Source organism: Tympanuchus pallidicinctus, unplaced genomic scaffold (assembly GCF_026119805.1).
Source record: "Tympanuchus pallidicinctus isolate F22 unplaced genomic scaffold, pur_lepc_1.0 scaffold6, whole genome shotgun sequence".
In the NCBI taxonomy this organism is placed as follows: domain Eukaryota; kingdom Metazoa; phylum Chordata; class Aves; order Galliformes; family Phasianidae; genus Tympanuchus; species Tympanuchus pallidicinctus.
This window is the reverse complement of record NW_026294780.1, coordinates 5236156-5253941: the sequence shown is the minus strand read 5'-3', so window position 1 is coordinate 5253941 and position 17786 is coordinate 5236156. Positions and strand designations below refer to the sequence as shown.

Below are 17786 nucleotides of genomic sequence, written 5' to 3'. Positions count from 1 at the left end.
TTGGTGCTGTCACCTAAAAAGCTGTAACAAGTTTCACACAAAATCACCCAGCCTATTGCGGTTCATATAACTTTGGTGATTGATTTTTACAGGCCACTCTGCAGCTTTGATAGCAGCACAGAGAAGATGGGAAAAGTAATTTGCTTGAAAGTCTGACCTGTTCTGAGAAACTATTGCAGTGCCAACAGCGATTTCTAAATTTGCATCTCCAGGTTGCTGCGTGGTAATCTAGGCAAGAGAAGTGAGCAGACTGATACATTCATACAACATAGTTATAATGTGCTTCTGATCGTACACAGACTTTTCTTGTAATTCACAGAGTCGCCGTAGGGCTCCACAGCTTGAAAACAATTTGCTTGAAAACATAATGCTGTTCACACTAGGTATTTCCTGTGAGAAAGCCTGGTGTAATCCAGCACAAAGAGCTGAAAGCAAAGTTGCACTTGGCAGTGAAAAAAAACATATATATGCATATGTATAGTCACAATGAATTTTAAATACCCACGCCCCTGGCCTCCAAACTTGATAGGTCAAATATTGCTGCTTTTGCAACTTGAAATCAGTGGTGAGTCTCTCAGTACATTAAATTTTATGCAACGTTGCCCTTGATTTAATTTAAATGGAGATTTCAGGTGAAGAGTTTGCTTACACAGCTTGGTATGAAAATCTGATCTGTAGTTTTGACTTTCTAGAAATAAAATTTTTCCAGGGGCAGTTTCAAGGAATATTCTAAACAAGGAAATTCAAGTAACGCTTCTGTCCCTTGAAAGCATGGTATGAGATGAAAAAAGACGTAATGATAGAATCTTTTGATTTTAACTGATACTTCTGCATGATTTCAAAACAGCAAGCATATGCTTCTTGTTGCATCAGTAATGTTTTAATGTTGCTTTGTTTCAGTCGGTAGTTTGACTGCCTGTTTAATTAACTTTATAATGGTTTCCTGTATTAAGAGGACCATAGTATGTGTCCTACAGCAGATTCTCAGAAGAGGCGATTGGTTTCTTTTCCTTGGTAAGTACTAGCCAGAGCTCTTAGAAGCTGTTTGCTTCCTTGTAGTTCTGACCACAGCTTTGCTCCAAGAAGGACTGAGCAGGAAAGCATGTGTAACTTGCCATGCCAACCTGCTGAACTGTTCCTTGAGTAGCTTGTGTAGTTCTGGATGGGCTATTTATGCAAATATTTGGTTTCTGTAGCGAAAAGAATTTGCAGAGGCAATAAGGAGTTTGTGCTCGGTTTTATGGTTGTTATTTAAAATAGTGTCTGAAGATTTAAACACCTACTGGTTTCACAGTTTGCTTTCTGTACTAGCCTACCCCCCGCCTTCCTCTCAGTAGTTGTTTTATTACCTTTTTATTTATTTATGTATTTTTGGCTGGAGATGCTTGTTGCCCAACACAAAAGCATCTTTCTTTGCTGAGTCTCGGTGCCTTTTGAGAATAATTTTATTGCTCGGGTGACCTTTGGGTTTTATGTATTTGTGTATGTGTGTGGCTTTTCCCCCTTCTTTGGGGGGTGTGTGGGAGCAGTATTTATTTTTAATGCATGCTTGTATTTGATTAATCTCTTGGAAAACTGCTGTAGGAACAACTAATGTGAACAACTGTCCTTACAAACCACTCCCTGTGAGCACCTCCTGTTCATTTTCTGAACTTCCACAACTTGCTCGAGCTGTTGTGCTAACGGGAGATGCAGATGTTTCCACAGCGAAGGCTCCTTTTTACTTTACTTGCATCTTCTCAGAATTGTGATTAAAACGGTTATTGGAATTCGTTTAGCTGAAAGATCTGCAAACTTTTCTGTTTTAATGAATGGTTGAGTGTTCAGACTAGGTTTCCCACTTTTGAAAAGAGAATGGCCAGCTGGATGAGGGAGCTGATCCTCCCTCTCTACTCTGCCCTGGTGAGGCCACAGCTGGAGTTCTGTGTCCAGTTCTGAGCTCCTTGGTTCAAGAACGACAGGAACTTGAGAGTCTGGCAGAGCGCTATAAAGATAATTAGGGGCCTGGGGCATCTCCTTTATGTGGAAAGGCTGAGAGACCTGGGGCTGTTCAGTCTGGAGAACAGAAGGCTGAGGGATGATCTTATGAATGCTTGTAAATATCTAAAGTGCAGGAGGCAAATGGATGGGACCAGGCTCTTTTCAGCAGTGCCCAGTAACAGAACAACAGGCAATTAACACAAACTGGAACATAGGAATTTCTGTACGAACATAAGGAAGACCTTTACTGCGAGGGTGACAGAGCAGTGGAACAGGCTGCCCGAGAGGCTGTGGAGTCTTTCTCTGGAGGTATTCATGACCCACCTGGACGCTTTCCTTTGCAACCTGCTATTCATAACCTGCTTTAGCTAGGAGTTGGACCAGATAATCTCCAGAGGTCTCTTCAGACTCCTATGATTCTGTGTTACTGAGATTGTCCCGAGTCACAGGGACATGTGGTAGTATAAAACTGTAGTGCCGAGTTCAGGGTCTGGCTGGAGATGAGTGAGTGGCAGAAAAGAAGCAGAGGGAGAGGTCAGCATGCCAGCAGGTCTGTGTTTCCTTCTGGATATGGATGATGTGGAAAATGGAAATGCTTAGTATCCAAGGGTTTATCACAGGCACCAAGCATACTTAATTGCATACCTTAATGTTATGTTATATTATGTTAGAGGTTTCAACTCTCTTATTTTGGCAGCCTGTTTCTGAGGCAGTCATGAGGTCATTCACTGGGCTCTCTGCCACTGGTTCTGTGAGATTCTTTCACAGCGTCTCTCATAGAGCCTGGAAACTGAGTGACATGGTGTTTTGGTGTTGTTATATAATAATTTAGTATCACTGTGTGTCCCTTGAAGTGGTGGTGGTTTTCTATAAGTAACTCAACACAAACACGGAAGCTCTGTTGAACTCACTGGAATTCCCCTCATCCTGTGTGACCCCATTGCTTAGTTCTGGTTAATTTTGCAGCTGAGCTATTCCTTCATCTCTGAGAGATGCCGTTCACCTCACAACGTTTGAGTTGTGAGTTGAGTAGCTCACCTCAGAAATACAGTAAGGGTGGCTCTGTTGGAGGACAGAACTGAAGAGCAGAAGGTAGTGGTACTGCCAGATGCCTGGTATCCCTACAGAACACACTGTATCTGATGTCGTGCTACAGTGTAGTTTTCCTTCTTTATTTAGAGTGACTCTTTTCTTCCAAACGTTTACTGATTCCGAAGAACTTTTTTTTTTTTACTTTTTTTTTTTTTTTCTTTTTTAAGTTACTTAAGCTAAGGATCCTTAGCCTTTGGTAACGGATGCCAATCCTAACATCACTTTCTCCATGCATGTTGGTAGATACCAGTTGTTCAGCCAGGTACTCCATTACAAATTGGACAAAGCAAAAATGTTCCTAAATGTTTATTCAGTGAGGTCATGGAAAGAAGGATATTTCTGCTCACTACTTTACATCCTGTGTTTTTTTCCCTTAGCTTTTGGCACTGTATAAACAGAAAGGAAAAAATAATCAGTTGTGTTACATATTATGTGAAATAAATGTACAGTCTAAACACTTATAGATCAGCTCTTTCAAATTGCCAGTAAGTTTAGGCAGATGTGACTTAGGGAGTTACTTGTTTAAAGCTACTCTGAAAACTTCATGATATTATGCGAATGACACAAAAAATAACAACATCCAGAGGCATAGATTCTGCAATCATATTTACTGGATTTTTCTATTCAGTTTTGTCCTTTGGGGGAGTTTGGAAAAGAGAGAGGCTTATCACAGGAGCTGCAGGTTGTTATAAGCTGTAGCCTAATGGCTAGCTGGAGGAGGGAGATAGTAGGAACCTGCCAAAAGAGCTTACGTTAAATCTGTAAAGTGACTCTTCTAAATTTTTATTCACAGTAACGGATCAGGCCTTTGTGACTCTTGCTACTGATGATGTGTATTGCCAAGGAGCTCTGGTTCTTGGACAGTCATTGAGGAACCATACAACATCTAGAAAACTAGCAGTACTGATCACACCAGAGGTCTCCAGTGGAATGAGGTAAGAATTTGTGTCCTTTTGAAAGCTCACAATGTGGGAAAATAAACAATAACATAAAAGATTTAAATGGGTTTCCTTAGGATTTCACAACGTTATGAGTAGAAATTCCCTAATGGCTAATGGTTTCTGAGGGGAGTCCCAAATCACATCCAGGGTAAGGCTGTGTGCCTAATAAGTATTTACTTGCAAAAGTAGAGCTTGTGGATGGAAGCTGATACTTGAGCCCATAATTGGGAGCACCAACTGAAAATTTATAAAAAACTAGAGTTTTACTGTCTTGCTTTTTTTTTTTTCTTCTTTTTCCTTCTCTAATTGCTTCTCATTTAGAAAGAGCAAGATATCTACCAGCCACGACATTAGAACTCTCCAAGACATCAGTGGCTCAACTTCAGATGTCTTCCGCGTGATGATGAGAAATACCCTTCTCCCTCTTTTTAAAAATCATTGTAATTCTACAAGCATGGCAGAATTGTGTGTACAGAAATCTCAATTAGATCAGTTGAACTTTAGCCCTGATATTTGGAGAACTGAGTTTTTTTAATTAAAAAGAAGATGACATGCTGTAATTGCTTGTGCTCTTAGTTCTGCTGTGGATTAGGAAGTGTGCAAGCTCCCAGCTTCTATATGCTGTGCAAAATTGTTAACAATACATCTGTCTCAAGAAACATATTTTCCTTTTTTTTTTTTTTTTTTTTTGTTTTTCTTGAAGTATGAGCTTTGTCAGAATGATGTAGTCTTCCTAATAGAAGTCTATTTTCTTTTTCTCTTCTTTTTTTTTTCCCTCTTTCCTCTTTTTATGGGGGGGAAAAGCTTTTTTTTTTTTTTTTTTTAGGCAAGGTTAGCACTTGAAAACGTTTGTCTCTGAACTAACCTTCTGTATCTATATTTAATACTTTCACAGTTAACTTCTGCCCCTCATATATCAGTCAAGCAAAATGTAGTGACTTTGAAATCTAGATAATAAGCACAGGCTTTTCTTCTTCTGTGTTTGAGTGACAGCTAGGAGTTTGTATTTGATAGTGTAATATAAATAAACTGTGTTTAAAAGCTTTTTCTTCTTGTACCTTGTGGGAATATTATCTCCTTTGATATCCTCTATTAAATTTGTGTGGAAGAGATGCTCACTACTACAAATAATCTCAAATTAGACTTCAAGGGACTGGAGCACCTCCCCTGTGAAGACAGGCTGAGGGAGCTGGGCTTGTTCAGCCTGGAGAAAAGAAGGCTGTGGGGTGACCTCATTGCAGCCTTTCAATACCTAAAGGGAGCCTACAAACAGGAGGGGAATCAGCTCTTTGAAAGGGTAGATAACTGCAGGACAAGGGGAAATGGTTTTAAGTTGAGGGAGGGAAGATTTAGGTTGGGTGTCAGGGAGAAATTCTTTACAGAGAGAGTGGTGAGGTGCTGGAACAGGCTGCCCAGAGAGGCTGTGGATGCCCCATCCCTGGAGGTGTTCAAGGCCAGGTTGGATGGGGCTCTGAACAACCTGGTCTAGTATTAAATGGGGATGTTTGTGGCCCTGCATGTGGCAGGGGGGTTGGAGATTCATGATCCTTGAGGTTCCTTCCAACCCTGGCCATTCTGTGATTCTAAGAAGACTTCTTTTCTCTGTGCAAGTATGTGCTGTCTATTTTAAAGGCCGTTTTTGCTCTGGCACAACAGGTGCAAAGAGACAGTACCTGCCACGTCCTGTACGATGTAGAGATGGTACGGTATGTATGGTATGGTGCTGTCACAATTGTGAAGAAATGAAAGCTCCTTTAATTTCTGTCAGTGTTTCTATAGGAGACTAAGTAATTAAGGTGTGGGTTGATTTCTCCTCTGTACAGTACCTTTAAGTTTTGAGATGGGTTGGCCCCTTACTGAAAGAAGCAGTGGCTTACAGCCCGGTGTTATTCTAAGCATCAGTCTAACCTTTGTTACTGTCACAATAAAAGCTGTGTCAGTGTTTTTATGAAAAAAGTGGTGAACCTCAATAAGTTCCCTTCTTTCTCTCCACTGTTTGCTCTGGTAGGTCTGTCCTGCGCAGCGTGTTTGATGAAGTCACTGAGGTGGATGCACTTGACAGTGCTGACTCGGTCCGTTTGGCTCTGTTGCAGAGGCCAGAACTGGGTGTAACCTTCACTAAACTTCACTGCTGGACTCTTACTCATTATAGCAAATGTGTCTTCATGGATGCAGATACCTTGGTGAGTAGTGCTCCCCAGAGCTGTGCTGTGGTTTGTGTCTGTCTTAGACATGCTTTGAGTGTGTGCTTCCTCATCTGGCAGCCCAATGGCCTAGCAAGTGACTGTATTTGCTGGGGGTCAGAAGGCTGCAGAGGCTCCAGCTGGATATTTTGACTGACAGCTTGGCTGCCTGCAGAGAAGTGGATCCTGTTTCAAGAGTAGCTTCCAGACTGTCCTCGAAAGATACCATGAACACATTGTATGCAAATTGGCTTCTGACAGATGTTGAAAATAGTTCTCTGTCAAATTCTGCTTGGAATTACTCTGGTCAGGAAGGCTGGCAAGTTATAAAAAGGAGAGGAAAACAAAACATTATCTGATGTATGGAGATTAAAAAAAAAACAAGCTGTAATTTTGACAAGGACAGTCATGTCAACCTTTCTCTGCAGCAGTTAAGAGTTTCATTCTGAGAGAGTGGGATGCGTTTTGATTTAATAGGATTATATTTATATTAGAAACCAAATTATTCCTCTCAGAGAGCGAGGGGAAGAGTTTATGATTTAAAATTGAAAAAGGCAAGTACTTGGTTGTGGTGTTTGTTTGTTTGTTTGTCCTGGTTTTTTTGTTTTCTTTAAGTCAATGAGATGATCTTTCTTCTAAGATTTACCCTCCTATTTTTTAGCGTCTCCATTTATAGTCATTATGAGTGGGGTACAGACTTCTAGTGGCTGCACAGTCATCTTTCCACTGATTTTATAAGTGATCTGGCTCAATCTGATTGATTTTTCCTGTTTCATTGTGAAGCTCTAAAACCAACCCAAAGCAAGACTCTGAGCTTAACTTACTTTAGAAAAACAGTTACAAGAGACAGTTGTTCTGTTTTAGTCTTTAGCCAGTCTGCTGCTAAATCAAATTACTTGGATTCTTGGCTTTGTTGTGGATACTGAGAATAATGGACTTTGAGAAAGTGAGCTTAGAAATAAGGAAGCTTTCACGATAGGATATTTAAGGGAACCTTTTGACCTTTTGAAGGATCTCTGACACTCATGAAATAATTTCATGGGATTTGCACTTCTGTCAGAGAATTCAAGGAGAACCACAGTTAAAGTTACTTAATTACATTAAAAAAAGTTATGAACCTTGGCATGTTTGCCTGCTTTCATGTTCTGCAAGCTTGGTGAAACTAAGAATTGAATTTGGTAGTAATGATGTAGCTACTCATGTTCCAGAAAAACACCTTTTGTAACAATTTACCTTTTCTCCTACATTCTCCAAGGTGCTTTGCAATGTTGATGAATTGTTTGATCGAGAAGAGTTTTCAGCAGCTCCTGATTCTGGCTGGCCTGACTGCTTTAATAGTGGTGTATTTGTCTTCCGACCTTCTTTAAAAACTTACAACTTGCTGCTCCAGTTTGCTGCTGAACATGGCAGCTTTGATGGTAAGAGATGAAATGCAAGAAACGAGATTCAGTTTTTTTGAGCCATTTCCTCCATAACTTCCATGCAGTCTGACAGAACAGAGGAAGGCAGGAGTTCTCTGGGCTTTAAGTAATTGAGCCCCTACAAAAATTTATAGTGCAGATCTTTTCGTCTTACACAGTATTTAAGACTCATTGAATTATTGCAGGCTGCACTTCCCAGAAAAGTACAACGAAGAGAGTCTGCTCAGTAAGTTTTAATTTTGCTGTCTTTTAGGATAAAGAAATACAGCTGATCTGCTCTGAGGGAGACAAAAACCCCTTCTTACTTCTTCATAAGTTATAGTAGGACTCCACTTAAACTGAAATTGCATTGAAGTGGATCAGGTATTACTTGCACCTGCTCATCTGGCCATACTGTGAAGTCCAAGTTGCACTCCCATGAATGCCCCAGTGTAATTTGCATCCTTGTACATGACATTTTGACATAAATTCAAATATAATTATACATTATGGTAATACTATTTTATATATTCTGTAGGGGGTGATCAAGGCTTGTTGAATAGCTTCTTCAGCAACTGGGCAACAGCAGATATTGGCAAACACTTACCATTCATCTATAACTTAAGCAGTAGTGCAGTATACACCTACGTTCCTGCTTTCCATCAGTAAGTAGTGACACTTTTGACTGATTGTAAATCTTTGTAGCTTGCTAATAATAAATCATCTACTGTAAAAGAGAGAGAATGAATAATTATGGCGTATTCCATTGATCTGAATCTCAGTAATAAGAAATAGTACATTGTATAAAAATCATGGGTTTAAAAACTTAAAAACAATATGAAAATTTATTGCATCTGGACAGATAGAAAGTCCCAAAGTGAGCTACTATGTCTCATATTCTGCTTCAGAGAAACTTTTCTCTAATTTGAAAGTATGAAGATTACTTTAACATCAGGTTCCAATAACTTGGAAAGTTATTCTCCCCCACCCCCTTTTTTTTTTTTTTTTTCCTTTCCACTCAGTTCTGTGGGAAATTGTTGGGGTTTTTCACTCTATTTATTCGGAGAACCTTTTATTATGTTCTTCCTTGGAACAAAATTTGTGCTGGTAATTATATTACATCAGTTAGTTTGGTTAGAGAAACTTTTCTGGCAAAAAGTGAGTGGTTTTTGAGATTTAGTGTGTGCCATGAATTACTTTTACAGTTGCACAAAACATGCAGTGGGGGGTGAGGTGAGGGGGATGTACTTTTTAGTCATTTTCAAAATGGCATCAGTACTAACCAATTCTGTTGATTTGGTGTTTGAAGTGGTTTTCATTCAGTTGTGAGCAAAGCGTGCGACAAAACTGGAATCAGGACAACATTCAGTTTCCTTCAGGAACTTTTCCACTAGAATTAGTAGCTAGAAGTAATGGCAATGTTAGCCTTTTCTTTTACTGCGTACCACATGAGATACCATATTTTAGATTAAATGTATTTTTGTTGCAAAGTACTCTCACCACACCGGTGAGAGTAAGTGTATTACTTTAGCTAAAAAATCATCTTTAATGTATGGTTTTGTATGTTTAATTCCTACAGTTTTGGTAGAGATACCAAAGTTGTTCACTTCTTGGGAGCAACAAAGCCCTGGAACTACAAATACAACCTTCAAACAAAGAGAGTTATGCAAGATGGCACCACTTCTGGATCCTTCCATCAGCTGTCATTTCTTGCCCTCTGGTGGAACATATACAGTGCCAGTATATTGCCGTTGTTAGAAAAATTTCAAAAGATGGAAGAATCAGAATCTGAGGAATGGAAGGTAACTATCAAGGAGTTTGTGGGCATATACTGGAATCACAGCAAAAGTTCTGAAAATCATGTTTGCCAGAGGAAATAATTATGTGGGAAAACATGCGTGTGAATTGGTAATAGGTTCCTCTAAAAGCCATCTCTGCTAAACTAACAGTTTAAGAAAGATGTCTGGCACTTGTAGCTTTACTAATTTTTTTCCACTCCCTTTCTTAACTGATGAGGAGTTTATATGGAAGTATACATATATGCATTCTGCAAATTAAACACAAAATACAGTGCAAGGTAGGCAGAAAAGGTAATCATCTGACTGTGAAACAGACTTCTGACTTTCTGAAGCTAACATGGTTTATACCTCAAACTAGGCCTTGAACTAGAGTAAAACTTACATTTTCAGACCTATGTTATCTTTTACTTTATAAGCATCGTAACAAACTGGATTTGAAAAGTCACTGTTAAATTTCATTTAGGGTATTATATGAGTTGCATGTCATCAAGCATTTACTGTTCTCTTTACATTCCGTTAGTTCAGCTACATTAGTAGGTCAGATAGATCTTTCATTAGATATTTTTTCTTGCTCCCTCTCTCTCTCACACACACATACATACACATACAAGTCAGTACCTACTACACAGTCTCTATATTATGGCAGCCTTCTGAACGTTTCTCAGCTCACAACAGCAATTGCCATGGAAATGTTGTGACAATCCCCTCGAGGCAAATGAGTGGTCTACACAACAGCATTTCTGAGCTCAAGAGGTCCCTTTTCAAGGTTATATTGTATTGAGTAAGTTACACCATTACACCATTTTCATCAAAGGAAGTGCAACAATGTATGGTTTTCATGAATTGAATAAAAAGCTGTTGATAAATACTTTCTTGGAAACCTACATTATAAACTAGTAAGTAGAAGCAGGATGCAATTCTTAATTTGGTATCAGATGAGACAATTTAGGTCACTTTTATGCATATATAAATATCTTCTTTGTGTTTGTTGAATATTAACTACATTGAACAAATTGCACAGTCCCATAAAATTAGTTGGACAATTACCATCAAAGCTCTGGAAAGGAATTTGGTTTATAAACCTGATGAGAGATTGGAAGGCAGAGGAATGAGTGGGTGGGTTTTGATCTTGTATTTAATGTGCTCCATTATTTTATTATTTTTTTTAATTGGGCAGTGAATAAATATTTCAGCTAGGGTAGCATGAAGATAGAAATATCTGCTGGATTTACCCCCCTGATGATGGCAGCGTAATCTTCAGTTAATAAATCTAAATTGAAATATGCTCTGAATCTGTGACCACAATTTTTTTTAAATGTATTAACTTCAAAGTTGAAAACCACACAAGGAAATGAATCTGTTCTAAGTCAGATAGTGATTTCCTGCAGAATTTTATTTCACTGATGGGTTGCTCTTGTTTTTGCTAGCATACTTTCAGTGGAGTTGAAATTACACTGAAAAAAGTTGATCCTTCTGTGGCCAATTCTCTGCAAATGCCTGTATTTCCAGAGCAGGCATATGAAGCAGATCCCACGGCATGTTCCTCTGAGGAACTCGGTTTCAAAGCTGTAAGTATGCTGTTTATTCCTGTATTAAGTAACAAAGTAAAATGATATACTGAAGTAAGTTGGGTTTTTTGTGTGTGTGTGTTAGAATTTTCTTGCTATCATCAGAAATAGTCTGAAGAACATTTATTTGCTTTAGGTTTTAGTCATGTCTGCTGGTCATATCCAGAGGTTGAGTTTGCACTGAATCTTACCAAGAAGCTCCATATTGAAAATGGGTCGGTACTTAATAAAACTTACTAAAAAGAAATTCCATTAACCAGTCAATCTTTTGAATATTCACAGTCCTGTAAATGAATATATCTAAAGCTAGAATATTCCCCCCCCCCCCCCCCCCTTTTTTTTTTTTTTTCTTCCTCAGAAGCATTGACTCTGAAAAGTGTTCCCCAGATTTCTCTGATTTGGGCAGCAAGGAATATCTTTGAAGGAAATCCCTAATGATCACTGCACTGGTTCTTGTTCTTTTGTCACTCTTCATGTATTTGGGTATTTCTGTTGCAATGATGCTCCTTATTTTGTGCAGGAATTTAATTGGAGATAACAGAACAATATTTCTGAGGTGTAAGTTGTTTGTATGATGAGCCACGACATAGCAAGGTAAAACTGAGAGGGAAAAAAAAAAAAAAATCAGTGGCATCATGTCATCTGCTGCTTTGATTTGTGGGCCATTCTCTAGAAAGATAAATGTTTTATTATATCCAGCGTTTCTGCACTTCAGATTGTAGTTACTCCATAACTCCATGCTCTGCTCCCTTCTTTTCCAGCCTGAGTGAAAAGAGGCTGAAGGAAAACTATAAACGTTCCAGCCCTACAGTTCAAATATCATTTGCTAATAATTTTAATCTTGTGTGCCTGATGCATCTGTCTGTTGGAAGTACTCAAGTCAAATAAGGAAACGTTTTTAAGATGCTACTTGGGGTAAAAATAAATACATGTTCATTTAAAGTACTGTCATGCACATTTAAACATACTGCACTGTAATTAAAAAAGTAAAGCAGGATTGGTTTATCAGAAGATTGTATTAATTTGAAATGAATAGAAAGATTCTGCTCTGAGGAACACCATCATCTGACTGTTGCATAGCTTCAGTAGTCTTGTGTAGACTGTTTTGCTTCTGACTGAAAAGACTTCAGAATGGGGGCTGTCTACTTGTTTATTTTGACATCTAGCAAAGGCAAATATTTGGGGTAGTATTTTTTGGGCAGCCCATTTTGATTTTGTTACAGAGCACAACGTACTGTTCTTGTTTTATGCTTACAAAGCTCAAGTTACAGAGCAATCTAGAATCCTGAAATTGGTTGTTTTTTTTTTTTGTTGTTGTTTGTTTTTTTTCTATTTAAATTTGGCCTTGTGAATGGTAGGCATCTACTGTGAGCTAGTTTTCCAAGCTGTTCCTGTAATCCCTGAAGAATGCCAGACAGTCTTGCAACTATTTTAAAGATGAGATGAGCTGCTCTCTGGAGATACTTATCCTAGACTGATTATAGTAGAAGCTTAGATTCAGTGCCATTTTGATAGCTAAAGCTACGTGAGATGAATTTTGTCCTTGGTCACATTGTACTCCTGCCCTCTGCTTTCTCAAATTCCAAGACTGAGGTCATTTTGTCTTGTGTGCTTTCTCATTATAAGGAAACTGGAGAGGGGAAAAAAGTTTTCCTAATAAAAACTCATTGGTTGTATTCTAGCAACCTGTATATGAAACTCAACAGCATGGTTCCAGCATTCATCTCTCTGAACCTGACAGACCTTCCAAGCAACTTGCTTCTCATCCTGCATTTCAGGAAACCTCCGAGCTGGTACATGTAGCTTTCTGGATTATACTTCTATTGCTAATTGCATGCATGTTGCTGTTGCCAGCATCATTCTAGGAAACAGTGACTAACTGATACAGCATACCAATAAATTCTTAAATCTTTGAGCAACATAATTAATTTATTAACCTCTTCTTCTTATACTGGCGTACATTCCATTCAGCTCATTTTACTTCTGGGTTTTAAATGTATAAAAATGTGTGCTATTAATTTTAGCTGTGCAGTAACGTAACAGCAATGTTTAACAAGCAGATTGTTTTGTTTGTTTTATTTTATGGTGTGTGGGTGGTTTTTTGTTTCTTTTTCTGGGGGGGGGGGGAGATGATGTATTGTGAGTCAGACATGGAGCCTAAGCTGCTTGGCTGTGCTTTGTGATCATGCACTGTGTTTTTTTGGGCAGTATGTCATACTTGGGCAGTATGAAACCACTTAATGCCAAACTTGGCATTAATGGGGTCACAGGGTGTCCAGGAACTGAATCTTTTAAGGTGCACAACATATTTTGCTACTGAGGAAAATATTAAGTGCTATGGTGAAAGTCTTAAAAGCTAAGAAACAACTTGACAGGTGAAAGGGTAGCTCTTCTATGGTCAGGGGTGTTTAGGCCCTAGCTAAAATTAATTTATGAAAATGTGATGATTACTGTTCTGTTAATAGCATCCAAGGCTGTTGATAATCCTTGCTACAGGTCGAAAAGAAAAAAAAAAAAAAGAAAAAAAAGGTATCTTACTGCATTTTTGCAGTTATGTATTTACATACCCTAAGAACTAATAATGTGTATATAGATACATGCACACACATTCACACATATACAGTAGAAACATGCTCTTCAGAGTGTTTATCCATCTTTCAAGTCATGTACAGACTGGATCCCAAGCAAGGATACATAGGAAGGATGTGATTGTCTAAATTCTTAGCATCATGTTTAGAGAGCAAAATATGTTTAGTTTTTGAGTACCAGCCTTATGCAAGGCCTGCACCCCAAATTGGCACAGGCCTTGCATATAATGGATATTGCTGGGCATTTAGGCAGTTTAAGCTTCATAATTGATCAGTTCTGGACATAGTTTTCATTTGGTTGAAATAATTACTAATATATTATGCATTTGTGCACCTATCATCTTGAACCATGGTACAGAATTTTGGAGTGTCATTCAACATTTATTAGTTACCATTCTAACAAATAATGTCAATCTTAGAATTAATTAATTTACTTGAGCTAATGTGGCTCATGTGATAAATAGTACAACCTCACTGGAGTTCAACTAAAATACACGATCAAAAAATACGGGAACTTACACTCCAATGGAAGTCTGTTGAAGACAATGCTCAATTCTCATTGTATTGTTGCTGAGTGCCAGGCTTTGACTTCAGATAGGTAAGATAAATACTTTGTATGTTCAAAGATGCTAAAGCGATTAGTTAGAAGCATAGAAGAATTGGGAAAATGAGATCACTGGTTTGGTGGTTTTTTTTTTGTTTTTGCTTGCTTGCTTCTTTTAACTGGCACTTTATAAAGCAGAAATTTTGATTTTTAAGGTTTAATTTCACAGCACTGAAGTGAAAACAATCAAGTGACTGCTTTCCTACTGTTCTTCCCACAGAATGAGATTGCATCTTCTGTTTCAGAGCTCTCTATTCACCTCAAACGTGAAGAACCAAATCCAGAAGATGAACGGAGAAAATGGGAGGAAGGGCGTATGGACTATATGGGAAAAGATGCTTTTGAACATATCAAAAAGAAGTTGGACACATTTTTACTCTAAGATGAACTGTAATGACTATTATGATGTTTCTTCTGTAAATAGAACCTTGAATATTTGGATATCTTCATAGTTCATTTGACACCAAAGCTGATGGAAGACTAACAGAGATAGACTCTTGTTTTGTTGTTTCTTTTTTTTTTTTTAATGGTTATGTGTGCCTCAACTTTATTGTTCTCTCATAGTGCCTTCTGACATACAATGAATGATATTTTCTGAGTATGAAACTCTCATATTTATCACTTTTCCCCACTGTTCTGCATAAGTACTGCACGGGAACAGTTGTAAGTGAAGTGTATTGAGAGTTGAGTTTATTTTACATACTCTTACCTCTTAACGAGAGACTGCAAAAACTTCTTAAATTAAAACTTCTTGAAACAAAGTTAATGATTCCAAGGGCAACCATGGTGTAGACATCAATGTGAGAGAAAAGTAAGATGAAATTCTGGCCTCATATAAGTCTGTGACAAAACCTTTTCATTTAAGTATAATTAGGTAAAGAGTAAATCAGGACTTTGAGGTCGCTACTGGATACTCTTACTGTTTTATATGGAAACTGCTCAAGCAGCAATGTGATGAAAAGATGTCTTAAGGTAGTCTTAAGACAGACTGAAAATGTGTACTAATCTTTTATATTGTTGCTAAAGGATGCCCTTCGTGTGTGTTTGTTTTTTTTTTAAAATATATGTTAGTTTTTACTTCCGTATTCAGTGTTGCATAGAGAAAGAAATGCTGACTGACACTGTGGTGTAAACTTTTCTGGTGCTTTATACTGTTTACAGTACTCTGACTGCAGTTGACAAAGGCATTCTTCTCATTCAATATGGTTGCTCCAGTTTGAGTGCAACTGACATAGTTAGTCCTTGTTTTAGTAAACAGGCTCTGAAGATCTTTTAAACAATAGCTGTGTGTGGAAACTAAAAAATCAGAGTGTAGTTTCAGATAAATCTATTGATGAGACTCCCTTATATTTAAGTGTACTTAGCAGGATTGCTTTATGAATTTTGAGTCTTCAAATACGAGTGGTCTTGGCAGGTTTTTTTTAACGAACAACAAGAAAGAAACACTTTGAAAGAAAGAAGCTTGATAGACATGCTAATGTGGTAACAGATTTGATACAGTTATGCATAATGCTGCTAAGTCTTCAAATGAGAATTCTGCAGTGCTGATCTAGGATCTGAAGTGTATTCCAGCCTTGATTTGTCACCAATCTTGGTATGGATAATCAAATGAAATAACTTGGGAATTCTGTTCAACAGCCAGTCGTGTAATGTTAAGCATCACAGAATCACAGAATGGCCTGGGTTGAAAAGGACCACAATGATCACCTAGTTTCAGCCCCCCTGCTATGTGCAGGGTCGCCAACCACCAGACCAGGCTGCCCAGAGCCACATCCAGCCTGGCCTTCAATGTCTCCAGGGGTGGGACATCCACAGCATCCTTGACCTGTTCCAGTGTGTCACCACCCTCTGAGTGAAAAAATTAATCCGAATATCTATTGCTGTAAATGTTAATGAAGAAAAAGATGGGGTAGGAGAGAGAATTTTTTTCTTTCTCCATCGAAAAAAAGTTGAAAAGAAGAGAAATAACTTGCACAAATTAGGAAAGGAGCAAAAGAGTCAGAAGGTCACTCGAAGGCAGAATAGTGATCTGAGTTTTTTAGAGTTATATACCACTGTTAAAAATAGTGTCATCACTTTTACTTCTGGGGCTATTTCTCATTTGTCAAATTCTTTATTTCTCATTTATTCTGAGTACTCCTAAGGTGGGAACTGTGGGTCTCTCTCTTTGGTTGGTCTCTTGAAGTTGGTCTTCTAGTTGAAGTTAGGTGTTTAAAGTCACTGAAGTTGAAGAGAAAGATGTCCAGAAGATGATTCATATAAATTTCTCCATTAATCATAAGAGGACCTATGATAAATTGCTTTCTGTTGGCAGGCAACCTTTATGTGAAAGTATAAAGGCAGGCACTTTCTGCATTTTGTTTTGAGTGTCCCAGTGCAGCACTACATGGAGATTATACTAGCTGCAGTGTAGTGGCATTTGATCTGTTAATTATTTCTTATTGCAGTAACTTGTGCACTTCTGAGGAAGTCTTCCATTTTCTAAGAATTATTGCTAGTACAATTCAAACAGTTCCTGAAAACTGTATACAACAGTAGGTGACCATGTGAACTCATGTTTCATGCAGCTGTAATTCTGCAATAACTACTAGATCTTACTGCATACATTAATATAGATTATGGGAAAAAATTACTAACGTAAAATCTATAATTGAAAAGTTTTAAAGTAGACATATGACTGTAGTAAAAGGAGCTGTTATGGAACGCAGTGGAAAGTGTTAAGATGTAGAATGGTACCGTGTGTGGATTATGCAATGTTTTGCAAAGAAATGTAGCAGAATAATGTCATGGAAATAAAGTAGAAGTGGAAATGGAAAGGTCGTATGAAGTTGTGCTCATCGAATGATGCATGGTTACAGATTATATTGTGCCAGGGCGTGCTATTTGTGACTGATTGGTTACCTTAATGGTTTGGATTTTTTTTTCATTTTATTGAATTGCTTGTCAGACATTTGTACCACCATCTGAGGAGAAATAGGAGATGCAGATTACAATTCTACAGACATATGTAACAGAAGCATTACAATCTTTCTTGAGTAAGTACCAAAGTAGTTGAGTTGCAGTTTCCCAGAAAAATATAACTGTGCTTAAAAATTTTGCCCAAGCTTTTGTGCATTTCTTCATTCAAGAAATCATTTACAAATAATGTTGTATCTTAGTGGATTCTTGCACTGTAATGCCTCCAGAGAGTGAGAAAGGACAAACTTTTAAGTTTATCCAGAATTTGCATGTGCTGTACTTTGAGCAGCTTCCTTTGATCTTTGTGGACATCATTTTACAACTGTGGGGCCACAAGCAGGTTTGGAGAGTGTTACAGGCAGCACATTACAAACTCTGTGGATCATGGCAGTCAAAACATGACTTGGAAATCACGTTCAAAGTAAACCTCACCCAAAATTTCTTACACATTAAATTGTGGGTAGCCTCAGGTATTTCTAGGTAAAGTAATTTAAGAAAAACAAACTTTCTGGCACTGCCACTGGTTCCTAAAGAAGAATTTTTCCAGGCCCTGATGACCCAAGAAGTAGCAGTAAGGGCTTTGAAAGGCCAAACTCTGATGTGGTATAGCGTGGAAGACTTAAAGTAAACAGGTTGAGTTAAAATCGAAATATGCTTATTCTCTCTTCTTCTG

The 17786-nt window shown here is 38.1% G+C and overlaps 1 protein-coding gene across 1 annotated transcript in view; it reads left to right on the top strand.

Moving 5' to 3' along the window:
- The window catches only part of GYG2 (glycogenin 2), a 20402-nt gene extending 2616 nt beyond the window's left edge, over window positions 1-17786 (top strand). The window contains exons 2-9 of the mRNA XM_052664718.1: window positions 3866-4007; window positions 6022-6196; window positions 7452-7614; window positions 8135-8261; window positions 9176-9398; window positions 10823-10963; window positions 12646-12756; window positions 14376-17786. Of these exons, the coding sequence (XP_052520678.1) occupies window positions 3866-4007; window positions 6022-6196; window positions 7452-7614; window positions 8135-8261; window positions 9176-9398; window positions 10823-10963; window positions 12646-12756; window positions 14376-14537 (1244 nt within the window). The 3' untranslated portion in view covers window positions 14538-17786. The remainder of the gene's footprint in view (window positions 1-3865; window positions 4008-6021; window positions 6197-7451; window positions 7615-8134; window positions 8262-9175; window positions 9399-10822; window positions 10964-12645; window positions 12757-14375) is intronic.